This window comes from Oncorhynchus keta, chromosome 9 (assembly GCF_023373465.1).
Source record: "Oncorhynchus keta strain PuntledgeMale-10-30-2019 chromosome 9, Oket_V2, whole genome shotgun sequence".
Lineage (NCBI taxonomy): Eukaryota > Metazoa > Chordata > Actinopteri > Salmoniformes > Salmonidae > Oncorhynchus > Oncorhynchus keta.
Genome location: NC_068429.1, coordinates 10,055,080 through 10,069,173, shown reverse-complemented (window position 1 = coordinate 10,069,173; position 14,094 = coordinate 10,055,080). Strand labels below are relative to the sequence as shown.

General features: G+C 47.0%; 1 protein-coding gene across 3 annotated transcripts in view; it reads right to left on the bottom strand.

Moving 5' to 3' along the window:
• Positions 1 to 4,558: 4,558 nt before the first annotated feature.
• The window catches only part of ror2 (receptor tyrosine kinase-like orphan receptor 2), a 167,097-nt gene continuing 157,561 nt past the window's right edge, over positions 4,559 to 14,094 (bottom strand). For 2 of the 3 annotated variants that reach the window (XM_052525102.1, XM_052525103.1), the window contains exons 6-9: positions 11,758 to 12,072; positions 10,929 to 11,186; positions 9,980 to 10,185; positions 4,559 to 7,397 (exon numbers count right to left, since the gene is read on the bottom strand). In XM_052525102.1, the coding sequence (XP_052381062.1) occupies positions 5,928 to 7,397; positions 9,980 to 10,185; positions 10,929 to 11,186; positions 11,758 to 12,072 (2,249 nt within the window). In that variant the 3' untranslated portion in view covers positions 4,559 to 5,927. The remainder of the gene's footprint in view (positions 7,398 to 9,979; positions 10,186 to 10,928; positions 11,187 to 11,757; positions 12,073 to 14,094) is intronic. The other variant, XM_052525104.1, reaches the window with a different exon arrangement.

Below are 14,094 nucleotides of genomic sequence, written 5' to 3'. Positions count from 1 at the left end.
ATTCACCAAAAAATTGCCAAAATATCTTGTTTACTGTGTCATCACCTGCATTCTCTTCAGCCCTTCCACCTGCATTCCATTCAGCTCTTCCACCTGCATTCCTTTCAGCTCTTCCACCTGCATTCCACTCAGCACTTCCACCTGCATTCTCTTCAGCTCTTCCACCTGCATTCTCTTCAGCTCTTCCACCTGCATTCTCTTCAGCTCTTCCACCTGCATTCTCTTCAGCTCTTCCACCTGCATTCTCTTCAATTCTTCCACCTGCATTCCATTCAGCTCTTCCACCTGCATTCCTTTCAGCTCTTCCACCTGCATTCCACTCAGCACTTCCACCTGCATTCTCTTCAGCTCTTCCACCTGCATTCCATTCAGCTCTTCCACCTGCATTCCATTCAGCTCTTCCACCTGCATTCCTTTCAGCTCTTCCACCTACATCCCACTCAGCACTTCCACCTGCATTCTCTTCAGCTCTTCCACCTGCATTCCAACTTGGATGGACAAGTTGGGATGGGGGGAATGGAATGGGGAGTTGTGGAGTTGGGAGGTGATGTTTGGCTGGGGGTGATGGGATGGGGAGCTAGGGGTGATGGGATGGGGAGCTAGTGGTAATGGGATGGGGAGCTGGGGTTACCATTTCCCTAGCTCCACCACCATGGTCCCCAGATCCATAACCATGTTTCTCAGTGCTCTCAGCTCAGCCCAGATGTCTGTCCGTCTTTTGACCTATATTCTGTCTCGAACTCTACACCTGGGGGGAATGGGATGGGGAGCTGGGGGAATGGGATGGGGTGCTGGGGGAATAAGATGGGGAGCTGGGGTAATGGGATGGTGTGCTGGGGTGGGAATGGGATGGTGAGCTGGGGGGGAATGAGATGGAGAGCTGGGGGTACCATATCCCCAGCTCCACCACCATGGTCCCCAGTGCTTTCAGCCCAGATGTTCGGCTCGGCGGATGTCTGTCTGTTGACGTTTTGACCTAATTTCTTGTCTCGAAGTCTACACATTTACCTTTAGTGAACTGTTCACGTTGACCTCTCGTGACCTCTACCCCAGACAGAGTGAGCAGTAGCAGAGGAACAACAAAGACTTGCATCTTCGTATCACAAACACACCTTTCTAATGGAACAGGAGGTAGTCTCTGAATATATCCTTATATGCACACATACATATTCAGGCGCAAGTACAGTGGGGCAAAAATGTATTTAGTCAGCCACCAATTGTGCAAGTTCTCCCACTTAAAAAGATGAGAGGCCTGTAATTTTCATCCTAGGTACACTTCAACTATGACAGACAAAATGAGGGGAAAAAATCCATAAAATCACATTGTAGGATTTTTAATGAATTTATTTGCAAATTATGGTGGAAAATAAGTATTTGGTCACCTACAAACAAGCAAGATTTCTGGCTCTCACAGACCTGTAACTTCTTATTTAAGAGGCTCCTCTGTCCTCCACTCGTTACTTGTATTAATGTCACCTGTTTGAACTTGTTATCAGTATAAAAGACACCTGTCCACAACCTCAAACAGTCACACTCCAAACTCCACTATGGCCAAGACCAAAGAGCTGTCAAAGGACACCAGAAACCAAATTGTAGACCTGCACCAGGCTGGGAAGACTGAATCTGCAATAGGTAAGCAGCTTGGTTTGAAGAAATCAACTGTGGGAGCAATTATTAGGAAATGGAAAACATACAAGACCACTGATAATCTCCCTCAATCTGGGGCTCCACGCAAGATCTCACCCCGTGGGGTCAAAATGATCACAAGAACGGTGGGCAAAAATCCCAGAACCACACGTGAATGACCTGCAGAGAGCTGGGAGCAAAGTAACAAAGCCTACCATCAGTAACACACTACGCCGCCAGGGACTCAAATCCCGCAGTGCCAGACGTGTCCCCCTGCTTCAGCCAGTACATGTCCAGGCCCGTCTGACAAAGAATGCTGAGTTGCATCCAAAGAACACCATACCTACTCTAAAGCATGGGGGGTGGAAACATCATGCTTTGGGCCTGTTTTTCTGCAAAGGGACCAGGACGACTGATCCGTGTAAAGGAAAGAATGAATAGGGCCATGTGTCGTGAGATTTTGAGTGAAAACCTCCTTCCATCAGCAAGGGCATTGAAGATGAAACGTGGCTGGGTCTTTCAGCATGACAATGATCCCAAACACACTGCCCGGGCAACGAAGGAGTGGCTTCGTAAGAAGCATTTCAACGTCCTGGAGTGGCCGAGCCAGTCTCCAGATCTCAACCCCATAGAAAATCTTTGGAGGGAGTTGAAAGTCTGTGTTGCCCAGCAACAGCCCCAAAACATCACTGCTCTAGAGGAGATCTGCATGGAGGAATGGGCCAAAATACCAGCAACAGTGTGTGAAAACCTTATGAAGACTTACAAAAAAGGTTTGACCTCTGTCATTGCCAACAAAGGGTATATAACAAAGTATTGAGATAAACTTTTGTTATTGACCAAATACTTATTTTCCACCATAATTTGCAAATAAATAAATTAAAAAATCATACAATGTGATTTTCTGGATTTATGATGAAAATTACAGGCCTCTCATCTTTTTAAGTGGGAGAACTTGCACAATTGGTGGCTGACTGAATACTTTTTTGCCCCACTGTAACCCACACACACACACGTAGCCTGTGCAGGTGTGTGATAGTCAATCATTACCCGTGTTTGTCAACAGCTCTGCAGTGTTACAGCTAGTTTGGTCTGGTTTGGTTAACAGGGTCCTCAACGGCCCTGGGACAAGTTTAAAGGGCTCTGGTCCAAAGAAGTGTGCTATTTATGGAATAGGGTACCATCTTGGATGCACCCTAGGAGTTTGGAGGATCAAGTGTACATCTATATTGTAATACCACTAGTTTTATACAGATTTTAATTTCAGGCTCAAAAGAAGATGCCACAGGCCGCTCAGTGTTTGGTGTTTTTTTCAGGTTTTTGTGTTTTTGGAACTGTATTTTGTATTTTGTTTTTGGAACTGTCTGTAACCCTAATGTCACAATGCATACTACTTAATTATTTTTTTTATTTTTTTTTATTTCACCTTTATTTAACCAGGTAGGCTAGTTGAGAACAAGTTCTCATTTGCAACTGCGACCTGGCCAAGATAAAGCATAGCAGTGTGAACAGACAACACAGAGTTACACATGGAGTAAACAATTAACAAGTCAATAACACAGTAGAAAAAAAGGGGAGTCTATATACAATGTGTGCAAAAGGCATGAAGAGGTAGGCAAATAATTACAATATTGCAGATTAACACTGGAGTGATAAATGATCAGATGATCATGTACAGGTAGAGATATTGGTGGGCAAAAGAGCAGAAAAGTAAATAAATAAAAACTGTGGGGATGAGGTAGGTGAAAATGGGTGGGCTATTTACCAATAGATTATGTACAGCTGCAGCGATCGGTTAGCTGCTCAGATAGCAGATGTTTGAAGTTGGTGAGGGAGACAAAAGTCTCCAACTTCAGCGATTTTTGCAATTCGTTCCAGTCACAGGCAGCAGAGTACTGGAACGAAAGGCGGCCGAATGAGGTGTTGGCTTTAGGGATGATCAGTGAGATACACCTGCTGGAGCGCGTGCTACGGATGGGTGTTGCCATCGTGACCAGTGAACTGACATAAGGCGGAGCTTTACCTAGCATGAACTTGTAGATGACCTGGAGCCAGTGGGTCTGGCGACGAATATGTAGCGAGGGCCAGCCGACTAGAGCATACAAGTCGCAGTGGTGGGTAGTATAAGGTGCTTTAGTGACAAAACGGATGGCACTGTGATAAACTGCATCCAGTTTGCTGAGTAGAGTGTTGGAAGCGATTTTGTAGATGACATCGCCGAAGTCTAGGATCGGTAGGATAGTCAGTTTTACTAGGGTAAGCTTGGCAGCGTGAGTGAAGGAGGCTTTGTTGCGGAATAGAAAGCCGACTCTTGATTTGATTTTCGATTGGAGATGTTTGATATGGGTCTGGAAGGAGAGTTTGCAGTCTAGCCAGACACCTAGGTACTTATAGGTGTCCACATATTCAAGGTCGGAACCATCCAGTGTGGTGATGCTCGTCGGGCATGCGGGTGCAGGCAGCGATCGGTTGAAAAGCATGCATTTGGTTTTACTAGCGTTTAAGAGCAGTTGGAGGCCACGGAATGAGTGTTGTATGGCATTGAAGCTCGTTTGGAGGTTAGATGGCACAGTGTCCAATGACGGGCCAAAAGTATATAGAATGGTGTCGTCTGCGTAGAGGTGGATCAGGGAATCGCCCGCAGCAAGACCAACATCATTGATTAGGCCAGTTAGGAAACGTAAGAATGTCTACATTACCCATAATTCTCTGTATATCAGCTTCTATAGAACTATGTGACATCATGAAAATCCATCATAAGTCTTTTGGTACAAACCTCACAATGACCAAGGGAACTATGGCTCTGCAAAAACAGGTGTTGGAGGTAATGACCATGGAAGGGAACTATAATGAATCAAATAAGCACTAGGCCTAAAACTTAGGCAACAAACATGCAAAGTGTGGGCTTTAATAAAGAGAGGAACAAGGCTGATGTCTTTATAATGTATCACTTTATTGGATACTCCATGTGGCTGGATGTATACAATATATGGTTAACATTTGTTATTACACCTTTACGGAGAAAAAAAAAGAAGCTAATATCTGGTTGCAATGACATTTAAGTATTAACCTCAAGACTAAACACTTTTTTGCCAACAACGCATGATAAAACAAAAATTGTGTTTAAAAAAATAATAATTACATAAATTACAAATCTGTAAAACAGGGTATCAAAGTTGAAGTTGAGCAACGTGTAACATACAAGCCCATAAGAAAGAGAATATGAGCATAAGGCTCAAACGGAATAAGGCTAAACATCAACAATTCCCACGCTAATATACTTATCATGTACAGTTCGTTCTTGTCTTATCACATGATGTATGTTGAGTAGTGACACATCCATGTTCCATGAGCAATATCAATCTACTGAGTATAACAATTATTTGATAAAGTTTTATTCCAAAATACTGTATCTAAGGAAGGTTAGATAGAGGGCAATTCTGCCACTTTTCAACCTCATATTCATTATATCCAGCACATTACCAGTATCTACATACTTCATGCATTTCTATGATCTGTGGTCCTAACAAATGCTTCTCTGTGACATAACATGGTATGGATTAAAAGTATGATTTTTTAAAATTAAAAGTAAGATGGTTGATTTTCAAAATCGTCAACGAGTTTCTAAAAATCACTTTTTAAACATTTGAACTTTTGATGATGTCATGTGCCATTTTAACATATATAGACATATTAAGACAATGAAAATGGAGGTTGAAAAGTGGTGGAATTGCCCTGTAAACTCCCAATAAATGTTTCTGTCCATTCATCATACATTCTGCCAAATTGACACACTCCTGTCTCACGTAAAACCACAGTAAAATCGTCTCTGGAGTAGGCCTACTACTATACAATTGAACATTTTGAAAACATTAACACAAGGCAACTTCAGGAATCCTTTGTCGAAAAGAAAATACTTCATGTTGCACAGAAACAGTAAGAACCTAAATTCTTCTGAATGGCTTTGCAACAAAGTGAGAACACTGTCCATGCCGGTCGCACCCGCAGCCCAAATGGTGAAAATGGTTCTCTTCATTGACGTTTTCTGTCGAGCGGCTTTCAGGGTTCAGGGTTCGTTTTATGACACTTCGCTAAAGGGGTCCTGCAGGGAAGAACCTGAGACACTGATATCATTCGGATGCACCAGTGACAACTAAACAACCCATAAATAACATTCAGTCACTGTTTTTCCAATGCGTTCCCTTCACTTATTCATGGCGCTCAATTGAACTCAAACAAATTAAGTTCACAGAGCATTTCAGCTCTAGTTTGTTCCCCAGTCCTCCAGACTTTCGGTCCCCCTATGCCTCCGAGTGCATCTCCATGTCGTCAGTCTGTGGCAGGTCATTATCACCCAGTAATTCAGTTTCGGGGACTGTTGTGTCCTCTCCATGCCCCAGCCCATTCTGGGACGCACCGTCCGCCATGTCCTCCATGTTTGCCTTGGGGCTATCGCTGAGCAAGGCCGCTCGCTCTGTACCGGAGGCGTTGGAGGGCGCCGTGGTGACGTAACCCGTGGAGGTGGAGCCGCTGCCGCTGTGGTGTGATCCTGCCTTGGCCACCATCTGCGGCGGGTGGTGCGCCATCTGCTGGTGCGCCATTTGGTGCATGGACATCTGCATGGGGTAGAAGTTCTGCATGTATGGGTACGCCGGCATGGGCTGGTAGCCATTGACCGGGATGTAGAGCTGCTGCGGGTGCTGCTGCAGCATGGGCCGGTGCATCTGGCCCTTCATGGGCATGAACTGGGGCTGGGGGAAGGGCGAGTTCTTCTTGGGGTTGGCGTAGCGCGCGGCATTGGTTGCACTCATGCTGATGTTACTGATGGGGCTGGTGCTCAGGGAGCTGGTCTGGGTGGTGTTGCTGGTGCCCGAGGTCTGAGCCGAGCTGTTGTAGTTGGACAGGCTCTCCCAGGTGCGCAGGCGAGTGTGGATGTCCTTAAAGCGTGGGCGTCGTGCCGGGAACTCGCTCCAGCACTCTAGCATGAGTGTGTAGATCCAGGCGGGGCAGTCGTCGGGACAGGCCAGCACCTGACGGTTGCGCACCATCTCGATGACGTCCTGGTTGGAGTAGCCGCAGTAGGGCTGCAGGCCGTAGCTGAAGATCTCCCACAGCACCACACCGTAGGACCAGATGTCAGAGTCGGTAGAAAACTTCCCGTACATGATTGCCTCCGGGGACATCCAGCGGATGGGGAAGGGGCTGGTGCCCATCAGCTTGTAGTAGTCGGCTGAGTAGACCTCCCGGAAGAGGCCCAGGTCCAGGATCTTGACGTTGAGCTTGTCGCAGACCAAGATGTTGCGGGTAGCCAGATCCTTGTGTACCACGTGGTGGCTTGACAGATACTCCATGCCGGCAGCCACCTGTGTCACCACGTGCAGGAAGTCGGCCTGCTCCAGCGTGGACTTCACCGTCTTGTCGTCATCTGAGCTGCCCACATCGGAGTGTGGCGAGCGCATGACCAGAAACTCGTGTAGATCGCCCAGGCCCGAGTAGCTGAAGATCATGCTGATGGGTTGCTCTTTGGTCACCACGCCCAGCAGGCACACGATGTTGGGGTGCTGGAGGCGCGAGCGCAACATGGCCTCGTGGCGGAACTCCTCGCGGAGAGTGCCCTCGTCCTTGTCCTTGACCGTCTTGATGGCCACCACCTGGGTCTGCTCGCCGGGCGCCGTGCCATATAGGTGGCCCTTGTAGACCTTGCCGAAACGGTCCTCGCCAAGCTCCTCCATGAAGCGCACCGCTGAGAGGTTGATCTCCCGCAGCTTTGCCTGGGTCACAAGGGGAAAACAAAGAGAGAATTAGAGTTTTTTTTAAAAACGGACACTGATTCATGCTGATGTTAAAATAACACATACAATAACAGTCAAACGTTTGGGCACACCTACTCTTTCAAGGGTTTTTCTTTGTTTTTAGTATTTTCTACATTGTAGAATAATAGTGAAGACATCAAAACTATGAAAAAAGACATATGTAATCATGTAGTAACCAAAAGTGGTAAACAATCAAAATATATTTAACATTTTTGATTCTTCAAAGTAACCACCATTTGCCTTGATGACAGCTTTTCACACTCTTGGCATTCTCTCAACCAGCTTCATGAGGTAGTCACCTGGAATGCATTTCAATTAACAGGTGTGACTTGTTAAAAGTTAATTTGTGGAATATCTTTCCTTCTCAATGCATTTGAGCCAATCAGTTGTGTTGTTACAAGGAAGGGGTGGTATACAGAAGATAGCCCTATTTGGTAAAAGACCAAGTCCATATCATGGCAAGAACAGCTCAAATAAGCAAAGAGAAACGACAGTCCATCACTACTTTAAGACATGACAGTCAGTCAATCTGGAACAAGTGCAGTCGCAAAAACCAATATGATCGTATGAGGACCGCCACAGGAAAGGAAAATCAGAGTTAACTCTGCTGCAAAGGATAAGTTCATTAGAGTTCACTAGCTAACCCATATATGACTGTAGCTAGCCCATATGACACTACTTACGCCCATATGACACTACTTACCCCCATATGACTGTAGTTACCCCCATATGACTGTAGTTACCCCCATATGACGGTAGTTACCCCCATATGACTGTAGTTACCCCCATATGACACTAGTTACCCCCATATGACACTAGTTACCCCCATATGACACTAGTTACCCCCATATGACACTAGTTACCCCCATATGACACTAGTTACCGCCATATGACACTAGTTACCCCCATATGACTGTAGTTACCCCCATATGACTGTAGTTACCCCCATATGACTGTAGTTACCCCCATATGACACTAGTTACCCCCATATGACACTAGTTACCCCCATATGACACTAGTTACCCCCATATGACACTAGTTACCCCCATATGACTGTAGTTACCCCCATATGACTGTAGTTACCCCCATATGACACTAGTTACCCCCATATGACACTAGTTACCCCCATATGACACTAGTTACCCCCATATGACACTAGTTGCCCCCATATGACACTAGTTACCTCCATATGACACTAGTTGCCTCCATATGACACTAGTTACCCCCATATGACTGTAGTTACCCCCATATGACACTAGTTACCCCCATATGACTGTAGTTACCCCCATATGACACTAGTTAACCCCATATGACGGTAGCTAGCCCCATATGACAACCAACCCCATATGACTGTAGTTAACCCCATATGACTGTAGTTACCCCCATATGACAGGAGCTAGCCCCATATGACAGTAGCCAACCAACCCCATATGACAGTAGCTAGCCAACACTATATGACAGTAGCTAGCCAACCCCATATGACAGTAGCTAGCCAACATTATATGACAGTAGCTAGACAACCCCATATGACAGTAGCTAGCCAACACTATATGACAGTAGCTAGCCAACCCCATATGACAGTAGCTAGCCAACACCATATGACGGTAGCTAGCCAACCCCATATGACGGTAGCTAGCCAACCCCATATGACAGTAGCTAGCCAACCCCATATGACAGTAGTTAATCCCATATGATGGTAGCTAGCCCCATATGACAGTAGCTAGCAAACCCCATATGACAGTAGCTAGCAACCACCATATGACAGTAGCTAGCAACCACCATATGACAGTAGCTAGCAACCACCATATGACAGTAGCTAGTCAACACCATATGACAGTAGCTAGCCAACCCCTTGACAGTAGCTAGCCAACCCCTTGACAGTAGCTAGCCAACCCCTTGACAGTAGCTAGCCAACCCCATATGACAGTAGCTAGCCAACCCCATATGACAGTAGCTAGCCAACCCCTTGACAGTAGCTAGCCAACCCCATATGACAGTAGCTAGCCAACACCATATGACAGTAGCTAGCCAACACCATATGACAGTAGCTAGCCAACACCATATGACAGTAGCTAGCCAACACCATATGAGAGTAGCTAGCCAACCCCTTGACAGTAGCTAGCCCATATGACAGTAGCTAGCAAACACCATATGACAGTAGCTAGCCAACACCATATGACAGTAGCTAGCCAACACCATATGACAGTAGCTAGCCAACCCCTTGACAGTAGCTAGACCATATGACAGTAGCCTGGTAGCCACATAGCCTGGTTCCTCTCTAGGTTTCTTCCTAGGTTTTGGCCTTTCTAGGGAGTTTTTCCTAGCCACCGTGCTTCTACACCTGCATTGCTTGCTGTTTGGGGTTTTAGGCTGGGTTTCTGTACAGCACTTTGAGATATCAGCTGATGTACGAAGGGCTATATAAATAAAATTTGATTGATTGATTTGAGCTAGCCAACACCATATGACAGTAGCTAGCCCATATGACAGTAGTTAGCATACATTACAGTAGTTAGCCCTTATGACTGTAGCTAGTCCACCTGGTGCTTGTGCTGGTTGAGCAGTGGCAGCTCCATGTCCTGGCTGGGCGAGGCAGTGAGCTGACGGCGAGGGGGAGTGTCAGTGGGCTCCTTCTGCTTGTTGCGGCACATGCAGACCAAGAAGAAAAGGCAGGCGATGACCAGTGGGATGGCGATGCTGGGGATCAAGATGTACAGGATCTCCTTCTTCAGGTTCTCTGGCGGTGCTGGAGGTCAAAGGTCAAACAGGGTATGTCTTTAGTCAAACTGACACTCAGCAGTATAATGTCGCCGCAAGCAGCACCTCACACATTTAGGTGGTGAACACGTTGAAAGACTTTGCTCTCACACAGTGTATCTACACAGACACACACGCTGCAATGTGGTAGCTATGGGACCAAAACAGAGGAATTTATTTGTTTGGAAATTGACCCGATATTGCGGTTTTACTTTGTGTATTGCTGACTCTACCTTGAACTGGGCCTTGCTGAGTTAACTACTTTAGTGTTTTTATTGATTAAATGCAGATTTTCCAGATTCAGATTCTTGGACTGAAAAGCACTTTCAATGGAGGTTTTATCTGGGTCCGGAAAAATCAGCCTATTATCTGTGTACATATAATGCAATGTAGAAACGTCCAAGTGTACTCATGTAAGAGGAATGGCATGGCATGTAGTAAAAGGTAACACTATCATTATGCACATATGGTACCACTGGCATCACAAACAAACACATTACTTTTTTACTACTCATCCTAACATTTTCCACCAGACTTGGACTCTTAGATCTCACACCTTTTATGTGAAGTGTGTGGAGGGGGAGGGGTGCCAAATCGGTGACAAAATGCTAAAAAGACATGCTCAGCTCTTATTAAGTTTAGTAAATAAGTATTTGGGTGCTGTAGCCCAGGAGTATTTTCCATGGAAATCAACGGCCAGCCATAAAATAACTCTGGGGGTTCAGTACTCACTGCAGGGACGGACATCGCACAGGTCCACTCTGACCTGCTGGTCAAGGGTGAAGCACCAGGGACCCTCCATCTGGCCCCCGGGGTTACGGCAGAAGTTGTGGCCCCCTCGCAGCTCAGGATACTCCATGGGGGACAGGTGGTGGCTGTGGGGGTACTGGGCACTCCACGACTGGCAGGGGTAGCCCGACTTGGAGACGCTCACCGTGCCCTTGTAGTTGGCTCCGCTGCCATTGTAGCAGCTGTGATCTGTTGGCGAATCTTTCACGAAGATTAAAAGTTAGTTTTGGATGACTTCATCTATGTTTTTACAATATTTTTGAATTATAACTGCCAGGAAATCAAATAAGGAAGAAGAAGCAAGTTTGAAGTTGTGTTAAGTTTCTTCAAATGTTGTTCCCCTTACCTAAATGTGTCAAAGTAACAATTTCCAGAAATGCCACAAGAGGGCCCCCTAGATACACAATACAAACAACCATTTTTTTATTTTTTATTTTATTTTTTACCTTTATTTAACCAGGCAAGTCAGTTAATTAAGAACAAATTCTTATTTTCAATGAAGGCCTAGGAACAGTGGGTTAACTGCATGTTCAGGGGCAGAACGACAGATTTGTACCTTGTCAGCTCGGGGGTTTGAACTTGCAACCTTCCAGTTACTAGTCCAACGCTCTAACCACTAATAGTTCCTTGACCTGATGATGTAATGAAATGTCAACATGTGTCTGTCTATCCGCCTGTCCACCTCTGTCTGCATGTTTGTGTTCAGGTGTCCACCTACATGTCCTTGTCTTATGTGTTCATGTCTATGTGTCTATGTCTATTGTCCACTTACATGTGCCCAGCTTGTCCAGGGGCACCCCGATCCTCATGCAGTTGGCAGCGTCGGGCGAGCTCGGGTGGGGCAGCAGGTGGCAGCTGGGCAGTTCCAGCTGCATAAGGATGAGAGGGTTGGAGCGGGCGATGGTGTACTCGGTGTAGCACAACTCGTTCTCTAGTGCCTCGCACTCATCTCGGCACAGCTGGCGGCGCCGCGGGCCCCGAGCCCCCTCGTCGCACAGCGGGAACACGTAGTGGCAGAAGGAGGGGATGGCGAACTTGGAGCACTGGTCCGAGAGCTGCGTGGAAGTGCCGATCATGGTGAACGCAGCTGTGGGGGGAGAGCAGGAGTAGTGAGTCATTATATTATAGAGACTTGAGTTTAACACCTAGTGACCTCATCAAGAGGTTCAGAACTCTTAATGGACCCTGATTGTTCCGGGCTCCTATCCATTATGTGTCTCAGGGTAAGCGTGCTGATTCAGGATTAGGTGCCCACTGTCTATGTAAATCTTATTCATTATGACCTAAAAGGCAGAATTGACTAGATCAGCACTGCTACTCTGAGACATTTGATTGAATATGGGCCCTGGTCAAACTACCTCTTGAATTCGCAAGAATATATGATGGTGATGAGTTTGGCCAAATTTAGAGATGCCATTCAAAGAGTATATTCTGATTCTAGTATTTAGCCTTTCATTAGGATCTCCATTAGCTGCAGGACATGTAGCAGCTACTCTTCCTGTGGACCATTCTGAAGCACTATTGTCTTTACATCAACTTTGGTATGCCATCAATGCAAAGTAAGCAAAGTGAACGGGAAACTCTTCCCATGAGCCTTTTCTGTTTTTGGGGGTTGGTCTTCTACTTGAGGTAGGGACACCATGTCCTCACTATAAGATATTATTACATAGAGGAGTGAAAGTAATGAAAGAAAATACCCTCATTTCCTGAGAGAACCCATGCCAAACAGAACAGGGTACGTCCCAAAACAGCACCCCCTATTCCTCATGTAGGGCACTAATTTTGACCAGAGCCCTATGGTCAAAAGCTGTGCACTATAGAGGGAATAGGGTGCCATTTGTGATGCAGGCCGAGTTTGTGACAGAGGAATCATGGGGCAATATCTTCTCTGACAGAGTTATTGCTTCAAATGCATTTCATTTGAGGGGCTTAACGATAAGATTATACTTCTTAGTCATATTTTCTATGTCCTTATGGTATCTTAAACTCGAGTTAGGTAACTGTACTTGGCATCTGTTTTGTGTAAAGACCCGTGCATTCCGAAGGTTTAAACACCACCCCCCCCAGAACCCCCAATTTTACAGATCTGATATGTACCACGATCTGCCAGGGCAATTTTCACCAGTCAGATTTGGTTGCCATACATACTTTAATAGCCTCCAGATCTATACACAACTCAAGTAAAAAACAATCCTTTCCTTATGCATCCTACAAAACGAACCTTCATCTACATCACGTGGAAAACATGGAAACGTTCAAAACACACATCATGCCTGTGCGAAGTGATTATGTGCTTGCATTTTTGTGTGCGGGTGTGAATAAGCAAGAGAGCGAGAGAAACAGACAGTGTTTTACTCCAGTAGAGCTTGTGACTGTATTTTGGCATGCCTCCCCACGGGCAGCCCAGGGACGTGCCTCCCCACGGGCAGCCCAGGGACGTGCCTCCCCACGGGCAGCCCAGGGACGTGCCTCCCCACGGGCAGCCCAGGGACGTGCCTCCCCACGGGCAGCCCAGGGACGTGCCTCCCCACGGGCAGCCCAGGGACGTGCCTCCCCACGGGAAGCCCAGGGACGTGCCTCCCCACGGGAAGCCCAGGGACGTGCCTCCCCACGGGAATCCCAGGGACGTGCCTCCCCACGGGAAGCCCAGGGACATAACTTCTCATGGGCAGCCCAGGAACATAACTTCTCATGGGCAGCCCAGGGACGTGCCTCCCCACGGGCAGCCCAGGGACGTGCCTCCCCACGGGCAGCCCAGGGATGTAACTTCTCACGGGCAGCCCAGGGACGTGCCTCCCCACGGGCAGCCTAGGAACATAACTTCTCATGGGCAGCCCAGGGATGTGCCTCCCCACGGGCAGCCCAGGGACGTGCCTCCCCACGGGAAGCCCAGGAACATAACTTCTCATGGGCAGCCCAGGGACATGCCTCCCCACGGGAAGCCCAGGAACATAACTTCTCATGGGCAGCCCAGGGACATAACTTCTCATGGGCAGCCCAGGGACGTGCCTCCCCACGGGCAGCCCAGGAACATAACTTCTCATGGGCAGCCCAGGGACGTGCCTCCCCACGGGAAGCCCAGGAACATAACTTCTCATGGGCAGCCCAG